The sequence below is a fragment of the Callithrix jacchus genome, chromosome 4 (genome assembly GCF_049354715.1).
Source record: "Callithrix jacchus isolate 240 chromosome 4, calJac240_pri, whole genome shotgun sequence".
Classification (NCBI taxonomy): Eukaryota; Metazoa; Chordata; class Mammalia; order Primates; family Cebidae; genus Callithrix; species Callithrix jacchus.
This window is the reverse complement of record NC_133505.1, coordinates 23,067,657-23,080,167: the sequence shown is the minus strand read 5'-3', so window position 1 is coordinate 23,080,167 and position 12,511 is coordinate 23,067,657. Positions and strand designations below refer to the sequence as shown.

The 12,511-nt window shown below is 39.0% G+C and overlaps 1 protein-coding gene across 7 annotated transcripts in view; it reads right to left on the bottom strand.

Annotated features, from left to right (window-relative positions):
• The window catches only part of CAGE1 (cancer antigen 1), a 56,451-nt gene extending 43,940 nt beyond the window's left edge, over window positions 1-12,511 (bottom strand). For 6 of the 7 annotated variants that reach the window (XM_054253719.2, XM_054253721.2, XM_054253722.2 and 3 more), the window contains exons 1-3: window positions 12,463-12,511; window positions 11,767-11,986; window positions 2,474-3,532 (exon numbers count right to left, since the gene is read on the bottom strand). In XM_054253719.2, coding sequence (XP_054109694.2) covers window positions 2,474-3,532; window positions 11,767-11,986; window positions 12,463-12,467 — 1,284 coding nt within the window. In that variant the 5' untranslated portion in view covers window positions 12,468-12,511. Of the gene's footprint in view, window positions 1-2,473; window positions 3,533-3,914; window positions 3,923-7,954; window positions 8,363-10,249; window positions 10,338-11,766; window positions 11,987-12,462 lie in introns of all 7 variants that reach the window. The other variant, XM_054253724.2, reaches the window with a different exon arrangement.

Below are 12,511 nucleotides of genomic sequence, written 5' to 3'. Positions count from 1 at the left end.
CATGAAAAGCAAAACTATAAGCAAAGTAAATATGAATTAAGAATGTTAGGGAAATTGGTCAAAATAAGGAACTTAAAAAAAAAAGCTCAAGAAGAAAAGTATATACCATGCCAAATTTCTGTATAATTAAACTAGTTCATTCAGAGCTTACCAATTCAAAATTCATCATGATTTGGTTAGGAGCTCAATTTAAGGTGGCTTAGGTCTCAGTGGTTCTCAAAAGTGTGGTCCCAGGACCAGCAGCATCAACAACTGGGATTTTGCTAGAAATGCACGTTCTCAGGCCCCATCCCAGAACTACTGAATCAGAAAACTCTAGGGTAGAGCCAGCAATCTGTGTTTTGTTTTGTTTTTTTTTTTAGACAGAGTCTTGCTCTGTCGCCAGGCAGCAGGCTGGAGTTCAGTGGCGCAATCTCGGCTCACTGAAATCTCCACCTCCCGGGTTCAAGCAATTCTCCTGCCTCTGCCTCCCGAGTAGCCGGGACTACAGGCGCGGACCACCACGCCCAGCTAATTTTTGTATTTTTTAAATAGAGATGGGGTTTCACCATGTTGACCAGGATGGTTTCGATCTCTTGACCTCGTTATCCGCCCACCTCGGCCTCCCAAAGTGCCGGGATTACAGGCGTGAGCCACCGCGCCCAGGCCAATCTGTGTTTTAACAAACATTTCAGGGAATTTTGAAGAATGTTCAAGTTTGAAAATCACTGGCTTAGATAATTCTCTTTTCTTAGATCTTAGAATTTTTTTTAATTTAGGAAAGAATATTTTCCTAAGAATCCTTAAAAACAGTAGAATCATTTACTTGTAAATAATACTTAAAATAATTATAGATTCATAAAAGAGGGTCCACTCATGGCATCTTAAGGTAACATCAGTTCAAGTTATTAAAATTAATACAAAAATAGACGAGGTGTGGTGTATTATGCTTGTAATCCCAGCACTTTGAGGCTGAGGTGGGCGGATCACCTGAGGTCAGGTGTTTGAGACCAGCCTGGCCGACATGTCTCTACTAAAAATACAAAAAAAATTGGCTGGGCGTGGTAGTGTACACCTATAATCCCAGCTACTGAGGAGGCTGAGACAGGAGTATTGCTTGAACCTGGGAGGCGGAGGTTGCAGTGAGCAGAGATCACATCACTGCACTCCAGCCTGAGTGACAGAGTGAGACTCCATCTTAAAAAAATAAATAAATAAGCCCAATACAAAAAAAAAACTTACACATTTTTCTAGTTCAGATTAGTCTTCTTTCCAAGTAGCTAGTTAGTAAGATTTTACTATACATACTTTAAGGCAGGCCTACACAACTGAAATAGATTGTGCTCTGTCTTGTGAAAATTATCACTTCCAGAATATGTTTCCAGGTTTTTGGCTGCCAAAAAAGCCTTTTGAACTACATGTAATAAAAGATTACTGCTTCTCCAAACATACTGATACAGTTCTGATGCTGTTCTTACATGTATAAAACTAGTATATGATACAGGTTTGTCTTGTAAACTAAACATACTATTGTATTATTTTGTTTTGTTGATGAACAGGACTGAGAGACAACTTAGAAAATCTTTTCTCACAGGTAACCACTGGGGCTGGGTGCGATGGCTTACACCTGTAATCCCAGCACTTTGGGAGGTTGAGGCGGGTGGATCACTTGGGGTCATGAGTTTGAGACCAGCCTGGCCAACATAGTGAAGCCCCATCTCTACTAAAAAACACAAAATTCACCAAGCGTGGTGGCGCATGCCTGTAATCCCAGTTATTCAGGAGGCTGAGGCAAGAGAATTGCTTGAACCTCAAAGGCAGAGGTTGCAGTGGGCCAAGATTGTGCCATTGCACTCTAGCCTGGGTGACAGAGTGATAACTCTGTCTCAAAAAAAAAAAAAGGTAACTGCTGGGAGATGCTTCTGACGATTCGCGATGCGTACCCACAAAACTGCCAGGTTAACTATCACTTCTACCAAAATAATCACAGAATGTAGGAAGAGCTGTTAATCTTGAATAATCACGAACCAAAATAAACTTATTCAAACCTGTGCTGTTTCCGTACCTGTTTTTCTTTTCTTTCTTTCTTTCTTTTTTTTTTTTTTTGAGACAGAATCTTGCTCTGTCTCCCAGGCTGAAGTGCAATGGCACAATCATAGCTCACTGCAGCTTCGAACTCCTGGACTCAGGCAGTGCCCCTGTCCCAGCCTCTTGAATAGATAGGACTATAGGTGCACACCACCATGCATAGTAGATTGGCTGATTTTAAAAAATTTTTGTAGCTATAAGGTCTCACTATGTTGCCCAGGCTGGTGTCAAACTCCTAGCTTCAAGAGATCCTCCTACCTCAGTCTCCCAAAGTGCTGAGATCTGTTTCTTTCTTTAACAATTCTTTCTGCAAACAAATCTAAGCAAGTGCCATGTCTAAATATGCATCACCAGACCTAGAAATGCTTGAGATTCCGCAGTAGAGACTTAGAATTTTCATTGATACCTTGGTAATATCTGACTTCATGACTTCCTCTAATTGCTCTTTTAACCGAGCTGTCTCATATTTAGGGACACAATTTTGCTCTTCACTCCTTCCAACCTGCTGTTTAAGTTTTGCATTCTCACTTTTAACTTCAATGATTTGCTGCTGAAATTTTATGTTCTTAGCTCTTTCATTTTCAGACATAAATTGCAAATTTTTAACTTGTGCGAGCAATTTCTCAAGTCTAAATTTTAGTTTCTGTTTTTCTTCTAGGTTCTCCTTTTCACGGTTCTGGAATTCCACCTGTAAAGACAAGAACTCTTGTTCTTGGGTCTCTTTTTCCTGTTTCAGCAAGTTCAAAGCAGAAACTGTGGCCTTTTCTATTTCTTCTTTGAGTTGTTGCAGTCTCTCTACCTCTTCTTCTTTCTTGCTTAAGGCTTTGTCCATCTCTAAATACTGACTTGAAGATTCATTTTTTTGTTGCATTTCAGCCATGTACCTTTCCTGTAAATGCATATAATTAGCCTTGATCTTCTTAAATTGAAGCTGTAACATTTCCTTCTCATTCCTGGATTCCTGAAGACGTTTTTGGGTATTAGCTAAAATCTCTTGCAAATTCTGCAATGTCTTTTTCATATAATTCTTCTCCAGCATTATTTTGTATTTGTCTTCAATTAATTCTTCAACATTTTCCTTTAGCTTATTGATGACATCAACGAACACTTGTTGTTTGGTAATCTTCATCTGTAGTTCTTTAACTCTCTTCTCTAAATATACATTACTATACTGGAGTTCTTGGATTCGCACTTCCTGCTTTCTGTTAGTATGTTTTAATTTCTGCAAGACTTCATTTAAAGCCATGTCCTCTTCCAAAGGTTGTAAACTGTCAGTGCTTTGCTCCATGTCAGGCATCTTGCAGTTCTCCTGAGATGTTTTACTCCTCCAGAAGATATTTGCTAGAGACCAAGTTGAGACAATTTCTGGCCTCTCCATACCCTCTGCTGTGACTTCCTTTTGGTGACTGACTGACATCTCAGGAATCTCCCCATAATTCTGTATTTCTTTTGAAGGAACTGAAGTCTGTAAATTACAGTAAACAAAGTAAGTGTGAGTGAGTAGAAAGGCCGTAAGCTTTCAAGTCAGACAGAGCTGGCCTTGAATTCTATTAATAGATCCCCTGTTTGGTTTCCTCCACTATAAAATAACAATAGTACCTACTTCCAATAATAATGCCTATTCACAAAAATTAATACTTATGTATTAATTGCTAAATGTTCGTACAGCATCTAATAGCACAGCAGAGCACAGGCAGTAGGTAGATGACAGATAAATATCCCACCAACTTGGACAAAAGGAAGATTAAACTTTTATATTCTTACCATTTTCTATCATGCAAACTTCTCTGCACAGATATAAGATATTTGACTTCAAATGAACTCAGACAAATAAATGTATCAATTACCTTACAGACTGCAAGGTCTCTTTTTTTCTTTACATGTTATTACTGGGCCAAAAGTTTGGATTTTTAGGGAGGAACAGTCTCTTTTGAATATTTTTTTATTCCACATTTAGACCATTACCTCATTATGCTGTGACTCTTAGGAACATTAGAATGGCAGAAGAACATGCCTCACGATTGACTTTATGCCCACGATATAGGTTTTGGGGATGTTATAAAAAGACAGTAGGCCAGGCTAGGTGGCTAACACCTGTAATCCCAGCACTTTGAAAGCCCAAGGCCGGTGGATCACCTGAGGTCAGGAGTTCAAGACCAGACTGGCCAACACGGTGAAACCCTGTCTCTGCCCAAAATACAAAAATTAGCCAGGTGTGGTGGCACATGCCTGTAATCCCAGTTACTCAGGAAGCTGAGTGAGGCAGGAGAATTGCTTAAACACAAGGGGCAGAGGCTGCAGTGAGCTGAAATCACACCACTGCACTCCAGCCTGGGTGACAAAGTGAGACTCTGTCTCAAAATAATAATAATAATAAAGAATTTTAAAAGACAGTAAATTGTGGTAAGAAATGGTGAAATGAATATGACATTGAAAACCCAGGCCAGGCACAGTAATCCTAACGCTTTGTGAGCCCATGGTGAGAGAATCCCTTGAGGCCAGGAGTTTGAGACCAGCCTGGTTAATGTAGTGAGACTCTATCTCTATAAAAAAATCTTTTAAAAATCAGTCGGGCATGCTGGCATGTGCCTCTAGTCCTAGCTCCTTGGGAAGCTGAGGCAGAAGGATTGCTTGTGAGCTATCATCACACTGCTCTCCAGTCTGAGTAACAGACTGGAATTCAGAGACAACGGACCTCTGCATTTTGTTTTTCGAGTTCACCCTTCTGCAGAACCTTGTATCTTAATGGTTTTTCACTGTTACGGGATAAAGATAACTATCATTACTGAGACCTACAAGGCCCTAATATCTTCCTCTTGATATCTGCTATAGTTTAAATGGATTCCCTAAAGTGCATGTGCCAGAAGAAGCTTAATCCCCAGTGCAACAGTGTTGGAAGAGGGGGCCTAGTAAGAGGTGAATAAAAATGACTAAATGTTGTTATCACAGAAGTGTGTTACTTATCACAAGTTAATTTGTTATAAAAGTGAGTTTGGCCTTCACTTGCTCCCTCGGTCTCACCCTCTTTTGCCCTTCCACCTCCCACCATGGAATGACAACACACAGACCCTCACATGATGCTGGCACCATACACCTAGACTTCAAAACAGTGAGCCAGATAAACTGCTATTCGTTATAAATTACCCAGTCTATGATATAGTTGCAGCAGTAAGAAATGAACTAAAACAGTATCTGACCCACACCACCTTTCTGTCTTCATCTGCTATGCCCCTCCTACTCCCTACAACTCTGATCTTCTTGGACTCAGGGCTTCCTTCAGGTCCTAGTAGGTACCATCCTTCCTGTGGCCACAGGATTTGTAGACGTTCTTCTGTATGGAATGCTCTCCCACCCATAGCTGCCTAATTAACTCTTACTCATCTTTTAGAGCTCAGCTCAATGATCATTTCTTCAGGAATGCTTCCCCAGACTCCCTGATCAGGGTAGTTTCTTTATCATAGATGCCCATCCTACTTATAACACATCACAGTTGCAAGTTAGTATGTAACTTTATATAGCATTATACATGCTCTACATACACTTTATATGTAACTTTTATTCACGGAATTTATTGAACTTATCATAGGTGCAAGTTTACATTTATATGTGTGATTATTTGATTAATGACTATCTCCTCTAGTAGGATGCTGTTTTCATCAGGACAAGAACTACATCTTTTTGTCTAACCATTACCTAACTAACATATAGTATACACCCGGCATGTAACAGATACCTAAAGGTATCTATTGACTGAATGAAAAACGGCTAAATGCAATGGAAAGAGGAAAGAACAATCTTGAGAAACCCTATTTAAGCTTATTTTTATTTAAAATGTTGTTTTCCAGAAATCAACATGGATGAATAACGTTCTTTTAAATGCTGTCATCTACTTTCAAAAAAAAAAAAGAAAAGAAAAAACTGCTCATACTTGTAAATAAGGCATTATAGCCACAGCATTTCCCATCAAACTCACATTGAAAAGGTATTATTGGCCAGGTGTGGTAGCTCACACCTGTAATGCCAGAACTATGGGAGGCAAGGTGGGCGGATCACTTGAGGTCAGCAGTTCAAGACCAGCCTGGTCAATATGGTGAAACACTGTCTCTACTAAATATACAAAAAAAAAATTAGCCAGGTGTGGTGGCACATGCCTGTAATCCTAGCTACTTGGGAGGCTGAGGCAGGAGAATTGTTTGAATCCAGTAAGTAGAGGTTGGGGTGAGCTGAGGATCATGCCACTGCTCTCCAGCCTGGACAACAAAGACTCCATCTCAAAAACAAAACAGAACAAGAACAAAAAAAGAAAAGGTATTACTTATACTATTCTTGAATTTTATCTATTTGCCCATAACAATTTCTAGTACTTTTATTTTTGTTCAGAAAGTACACAGATTATATAGTGTTGGTATCTCCCTGGATTCAGGAAGTACACAGAATATATACTGTTGGTATCTTCAGTGCTCTTAGGATACTACATGTGTGCTCAGAATCAATAAACCAAAGGATAAACTAATATTTTCACTTTAACAGAAAAATTAGTATTTTTGGTTGTCAACAGAAATCCAGCATGACAGAGAAATCTTTTGAAAAATTAATTAGTGCCTCTGCACTCCTTCCTTTTAACCTTTCCATTACTGTAAATGTCGCTACTTCCAGCCAGTTTGATTCAACAAATATAAAAGCTTATTATGTTCAGGCTGCTCTGTCTACACAGCAGCCATTCTTTTTCTTTTCTTTTTTGAGACCGAGTTTTGCTTTTGTTACTCAGGCTGGAGTGCAATGGCACGATCTCGGCTCACTGCAACCTCCGCCTCCTGGGTTCAAGCAATTCTCCTGCCTCAGCCTCCCGAGTAGCTGGGACTACAGGCACGCACCAACATGCCCACAGTTAATTTTTGTATTTTTAGCAGAGACGGGGTTTCACCTTGTTGACCAGGATGGTCTCGATCTCTTGACCTCGTGATCCAACCACCTCGGCCTCCCAAAGTGCTGCTGGGATTATAGGCGTGAGCCACCGCACCCGGCGCAGCCATTCTTTTCTTTCTTTATGTCTCTAATAAAATTGCTTTCGATGAAAAAAAATTATAGTAAAAAAAGCTTATTCAAGGAACCATTTAGGTGCAAGGGTACATAAAAGGGTGAGTAAGACAGAGTCCTGATCCTTAGAAAAATTACTACTTGGTAGAGCTAATCCTTAAGTATGAACTTGATTTTATTAGAAAAATTTATTTCTGAATTGGCTAAGATCTCAGAATGCATTTTCCTTGGAGAAGCAAAGTCCCTGGTGATTTACTAGGTGATTTAACACTACTTGGAAAAGTCTCAGATTATATATGTGTGTGTGTGTGTATATATATATTTTATCTATTTGTGTGTGTGTATATATATATATATATATATATATATACACACACACATTTAAAAATTTTTAATTATTAATTAATTAATTAATTCATTTTGAGACGAAGTCTCACTCTTGTTGCCTAGGCTGGAGTGCAGTGGCATGGTCTCTGCTCACTGTAACCTCTGTCTCCCAGATTCAAGTGATTCTCGTGCCTCAGCCTCCCAAGTGGCTGGGATTACAGACTCCTGCCACCAGGCCCGGCTAACTTTTTTTGTATTTTTAGTAAAGACAGGGTTTCTCCATGTTGGTCAGGCTGGTCTTGAACTTCTGACCTCAGGTGATCTGCCCACCTTGGCCTCCCAAAGTACTAGGATTACATGTATGAGCCACCGTGCACAGCCTTATATATATGTATTTTATATGTATCCTTTTAATACTCCATAGGCTTTACTGACCATCACAATCTTACTCTTCTGCTTTATAATTAAATTTCAGATGAACTATTCTCTTTATAAAATGGTTTCACAATAGTATTGTGTATACTTTCCTTATATAAGAAGCTTGGAGGTTGACTGGGGCTGAGAGCAGATTCCTTGGCAGTACTTTTAGCCAGTGACTTTTCTGTAACTTTCAGCGTTTCTCCACTGCAATGGATTAGAGGTGGGCTTCTAGGAGGAGGCTGTCTAAAATACTCGTTACCAAGTTGGTCTGTATTTGCAGAAACACTAGTTTCCACTGGATTTTCTTCCTTAAATGAGTCTTGTTTTATATAGTTGTCTTTTGCATAATTATATACTTGACTTTGAAATTCTGGCTTCTCTGTCATTTCATCATCAACTGTTTCTACCCAGGGGAATTTGCAAACAGTTTCAAATCGTCTCAAGGAAGATATGCTGATAGTGTCAACTGGCTGAATTAGTATATTCTTTGAGTAATTTTCAATGTTGTTATCTCATAAGAAAGAGAAAGAAGGAAATAAAAATGTGCAGACCATAAACTTGGGCAGTAACAGTTATATTTATATTTATCAAATAAACTGCTGTAGCCACTTAAGAAATATGTATTATTTCAACCTTACTGTGTGGACTTTAGCATGGTTTTGTGCTAGCAAACAAAACAAAACTTTTTATGTGGGGGAAAGAAGTTCCCAAATGACTGCTCAAAAAGCTTGTTAAATGTAATTCTGGTCAGATACAACAAATTTCGAGATACCTTCAAAATTCTTTTGTCTTAACTTTAAGATGTTTCAAATTATAAAATGTTTCAAAAGGACAGGGATAGTATAATAGAAAACACATATAAACGCGCTTAATCCCAAAAAAATCCCAAGATGTCAGTACTGTTATTATCTCTATTTTAGAGATTAGGAAACTGAAGTGTACGAGATGTTAAAGTCACTTGTCTAAGGTCACAGCGCTGAGATTCTAGACTACTACTTCTAAATGCTACACTATACTATTTTTCAATATGACAAATTATGCAGATTTATTTTAAATCAGAAGCAAATAAGAAAACAAAATGTTACAAATTAATGATCATTTTAATCTAACTTTCCTCCTCCCCAGAGATAACCACTGTACTGAAGCCCATATGCATTCATTCTTCCCATTCCCATTTTACTTTTACTACTTAATTTATGTATCCTGAATAATAGAATCAGCATAATCATTCCTAAAGAATAAGTTCCCAGATTTCCTCATTTTGTGACACTTTAATGTCCCAGTACTTTTTTTCACTGTACAGATTTGGGGTTACATCAACACACATCTCTTTATTTTTGAGACAGGGTCGCACTGTGGTTGCCCATGTTGGAGTGCAGTGGTGTGATTCGGCTCACTGTGGTGTCAGCCTCGTGGGCTCAGGTGATTCTTCCACCTAGGCCTCCAGAGTAGCTAGGACTATAGGCACACGCCACAACGCCCAGAAAATTTTCTGTATTTTTAGTAGAGACAGGGTTCGTCATGTTGCCCAAGTTGGTCTCAAACTACTGGAATCAAGCAATCCTCTGCCTTGACCTCCCAAAGTTCTGGGATCATAGGCATGAACCACTGCACCTGGTCTTTTATTTAATTTATTAATTTTTTTGAGATGCAGTTTCGCTCATGTTGCCCAGGCTGGAGTGCCATGGCACAATCTCGGCTCACGGCAACCTCTGCCTCCAGGGTTCAAGTGATTCTCCTGCCCTATCCTCCTGAGTAGCTGGAAATTACAGGCATGTGTCACCACGCCTGGCTAATTTTGTATTTTTAGTAGAGACAGGGTTTCTCCATGTTGGTCAGGCTGGTCTCAAACTCCCAACCTCAGATGATCCACCTGCTTTGGCCTCCCAAAGTGCTGGGATTACAAGCATGAGCCACCGCAATCAGTGCCCCCTTTTTCTTCAAGAGATAGGTTCTCCTTCATTGCCCACTGGAGTGCAGTGACATGATCACAGCTTATAACAGCCTTGGACTTTCTGGCTTAAGCAATCCTCCCACTTGGCCTTCCAAAGCACTGGTATTATAGGTATGATCCACCACACCCAACTTCAACACACATTTAAAGATACTTGTATAGTAGAAAATTCTTGTGTCTGAGACTGGGACTTGATCATGGCTCATTCATTTAAAGCTACACAATCCTGGGCAAGATACTGAGTCTTATTTAAGTCATCTCTAAAATGAAGATAAAAACAGCCCTTACTTCAATTTTTAAAAATCTTTATTTCAATAAGATTGTTTGTGGATTAAGTGTGAGAATGTACATAAGGTGCTTAGCACAATACCTGGCTATTGTTATTACCACAGATCATAAAAAAATTTTCTCTCTTTTGCATATTGCTAACAAATAGATACTTACCACCTAACAAATTGTCTAGTGTGCTATAAGCATCTTCACAAAGTGTGGATTTATACTCATTTTCCCTTTCAAAATTCTCTATTTCATTCTGTATTAATAAAAAAGGCATTAATATTAATACTTCAAACATCATAAGCTTCTTCTAAAGGTATTTGCACATTGCTATGTAATTCTATTAGAATATTTCATTGTAATGAATGTGATAGAATGTACTTTCCAGTATCTTTCCCCAGCATATATTTGGCTCCCTTTTTGTAAAACTATGCTAACAGAGTTACAGTATTAAACAAGAATGTCAAATAGCTTGCTATTTTAAAATTATGGTTTTTCAGTAAGTCAAATCATGTGACTATAAACTTAGGGATCTGTGTTAGTGTATTTATCTTTTTTTTTGAGACCGAATTTCGCTCTTGTTACCCAGGCTGGAGTGCAATGGCGCGATCTCGGCTCATGGTAACCTCTGCCTACTGGGTTCAGGCAATTCTCCTGCCTCAGCCTCCTGAGTAGCTGGGATTACAGGCACGCGCCACCATGCCCAGCTAATTTTTTGTATTTTTAGTAGAGACGGGGTTTCACCATGTTGACCAGAATGGTCTCGATCTCTTGACCTCGTGATCCACCTGCCTCGGCCTCCCAAAGTGCTGGGATTACAGGCGTGAGCCACCGCGCCCGGCCTAGTGTATTTATCTTATTGATAATTCTTTGATGTTTATTAAATCTAGTCTAAACAGCATTAAGATCATTGTTATTCCAATCTATTAACACTGAAGATATATAAAACAGGCATATATCTGTGATGTATTTTTATAAATTCCTATTTAGTGGAATCAGATGTCACCGACTATCAAATGTTTAGAACAACATTCATGAAGATATTAGGATATTACAATCTTTCATTTTGTAAGAAAGGGAACTAGGCATTTTCATGAAGATAGGAAAGTTATCATCTACATGCAGGGTGCTGTCAATGTCATTATGAGTGATAACTGAATCATTTCATACTGACTTAAGTGGAAGATGCATTAGACTAGACGTCAGTTTCCTTGGGCTCTTGTCCTGGCTATGTAACTGAACTGTTGTGGTCATGTCCCCTGGCTGCACTCCTGGGACTTCATGAGGCTAGAAAGGATTTTAACAGTGTGTGTAAAAATGTACCTTGCTCTGTCGCCCAGGCTGGAGTGCAGTGGCATAATCTTGGCTCACTGCAACCTCTGCCTCCCAGATTCAAGCAATTCTCCTGCCTCAGCCTCCAGAGTAGCTGGGATTACAGGTGCTCACTATCATGCCCAGCTAATTTTTATATTTTTAGTAGAGATGGGGTCTCACCATGTTGCCCTGGCTGGTCAAAATATATTACACCAGTGAAACTGGGAAAACCAGACCTTGTATTCCCCTCTGTTATATGTCCACTGACAATTCTTTTATTGTTCCTTATATACTTGAAGAAGTTTTCATATGGAAGACAATGTGAATTCTGAATACATCTGAGCCTCCTGGAACTTATAAGCAATGCATACCTGAGGCAAGTCACAAGTGGTACTGGTGGTTTCCATACAAATGGGAGAATCTGAGAGCGTTAAGCCTTGACAAAGATTGCTGACATTCACGGTATCTGACTTTGACATGCTTTCTAATTTTTCATGAGAAGTATCCACTTCAAAATGCACAGGATCTGAAGGTGATGCCCCAAACTTCTGATAGTCCTTGTTCGTAACTGTTGAATAATAGAAGCCTTCCCTAAAAAAAAAAAAAAAAAAAGTATGCCTATTAGTATGTGCAAACGAAAAGTTTTCCCTATCCTTCTTCTCATTAACAGAGTAGCAAAATTTACTGCTGTTATTTAAAATGTCATCTGTCAAGTTATTAGAAAAATTAAAAATTTTAGTCTAAGTATACCATGAAAATTTGGTGTGGTAGAAAATACTGATTTGGAAAATAACAGTATTGGCTACTATCCAATAATTCCCTAAAAGGCTTTGGACCTAGAAGGTGAAGGAATCTCTATGTTACTTAATCAAAGGATATTTACAAAATATTATCAGAGACCTATTAGGTTCCACCAAATGCTATATTTTGTTCACTTGATACCTTCCGCTTGAACACCTCACTAGCAAGTCGAATCCAGCATTGTAAATCAGTTTTCCCTCTTCGTGTTCCTATACTACACCTACTGCCTGTGTTTGAAAATTGGAGTTGTCTTGGCATCTCTCTACCTCATGATCCATGGCTCTTCAGATACCAAATCTCATCCATTTCTCCTTT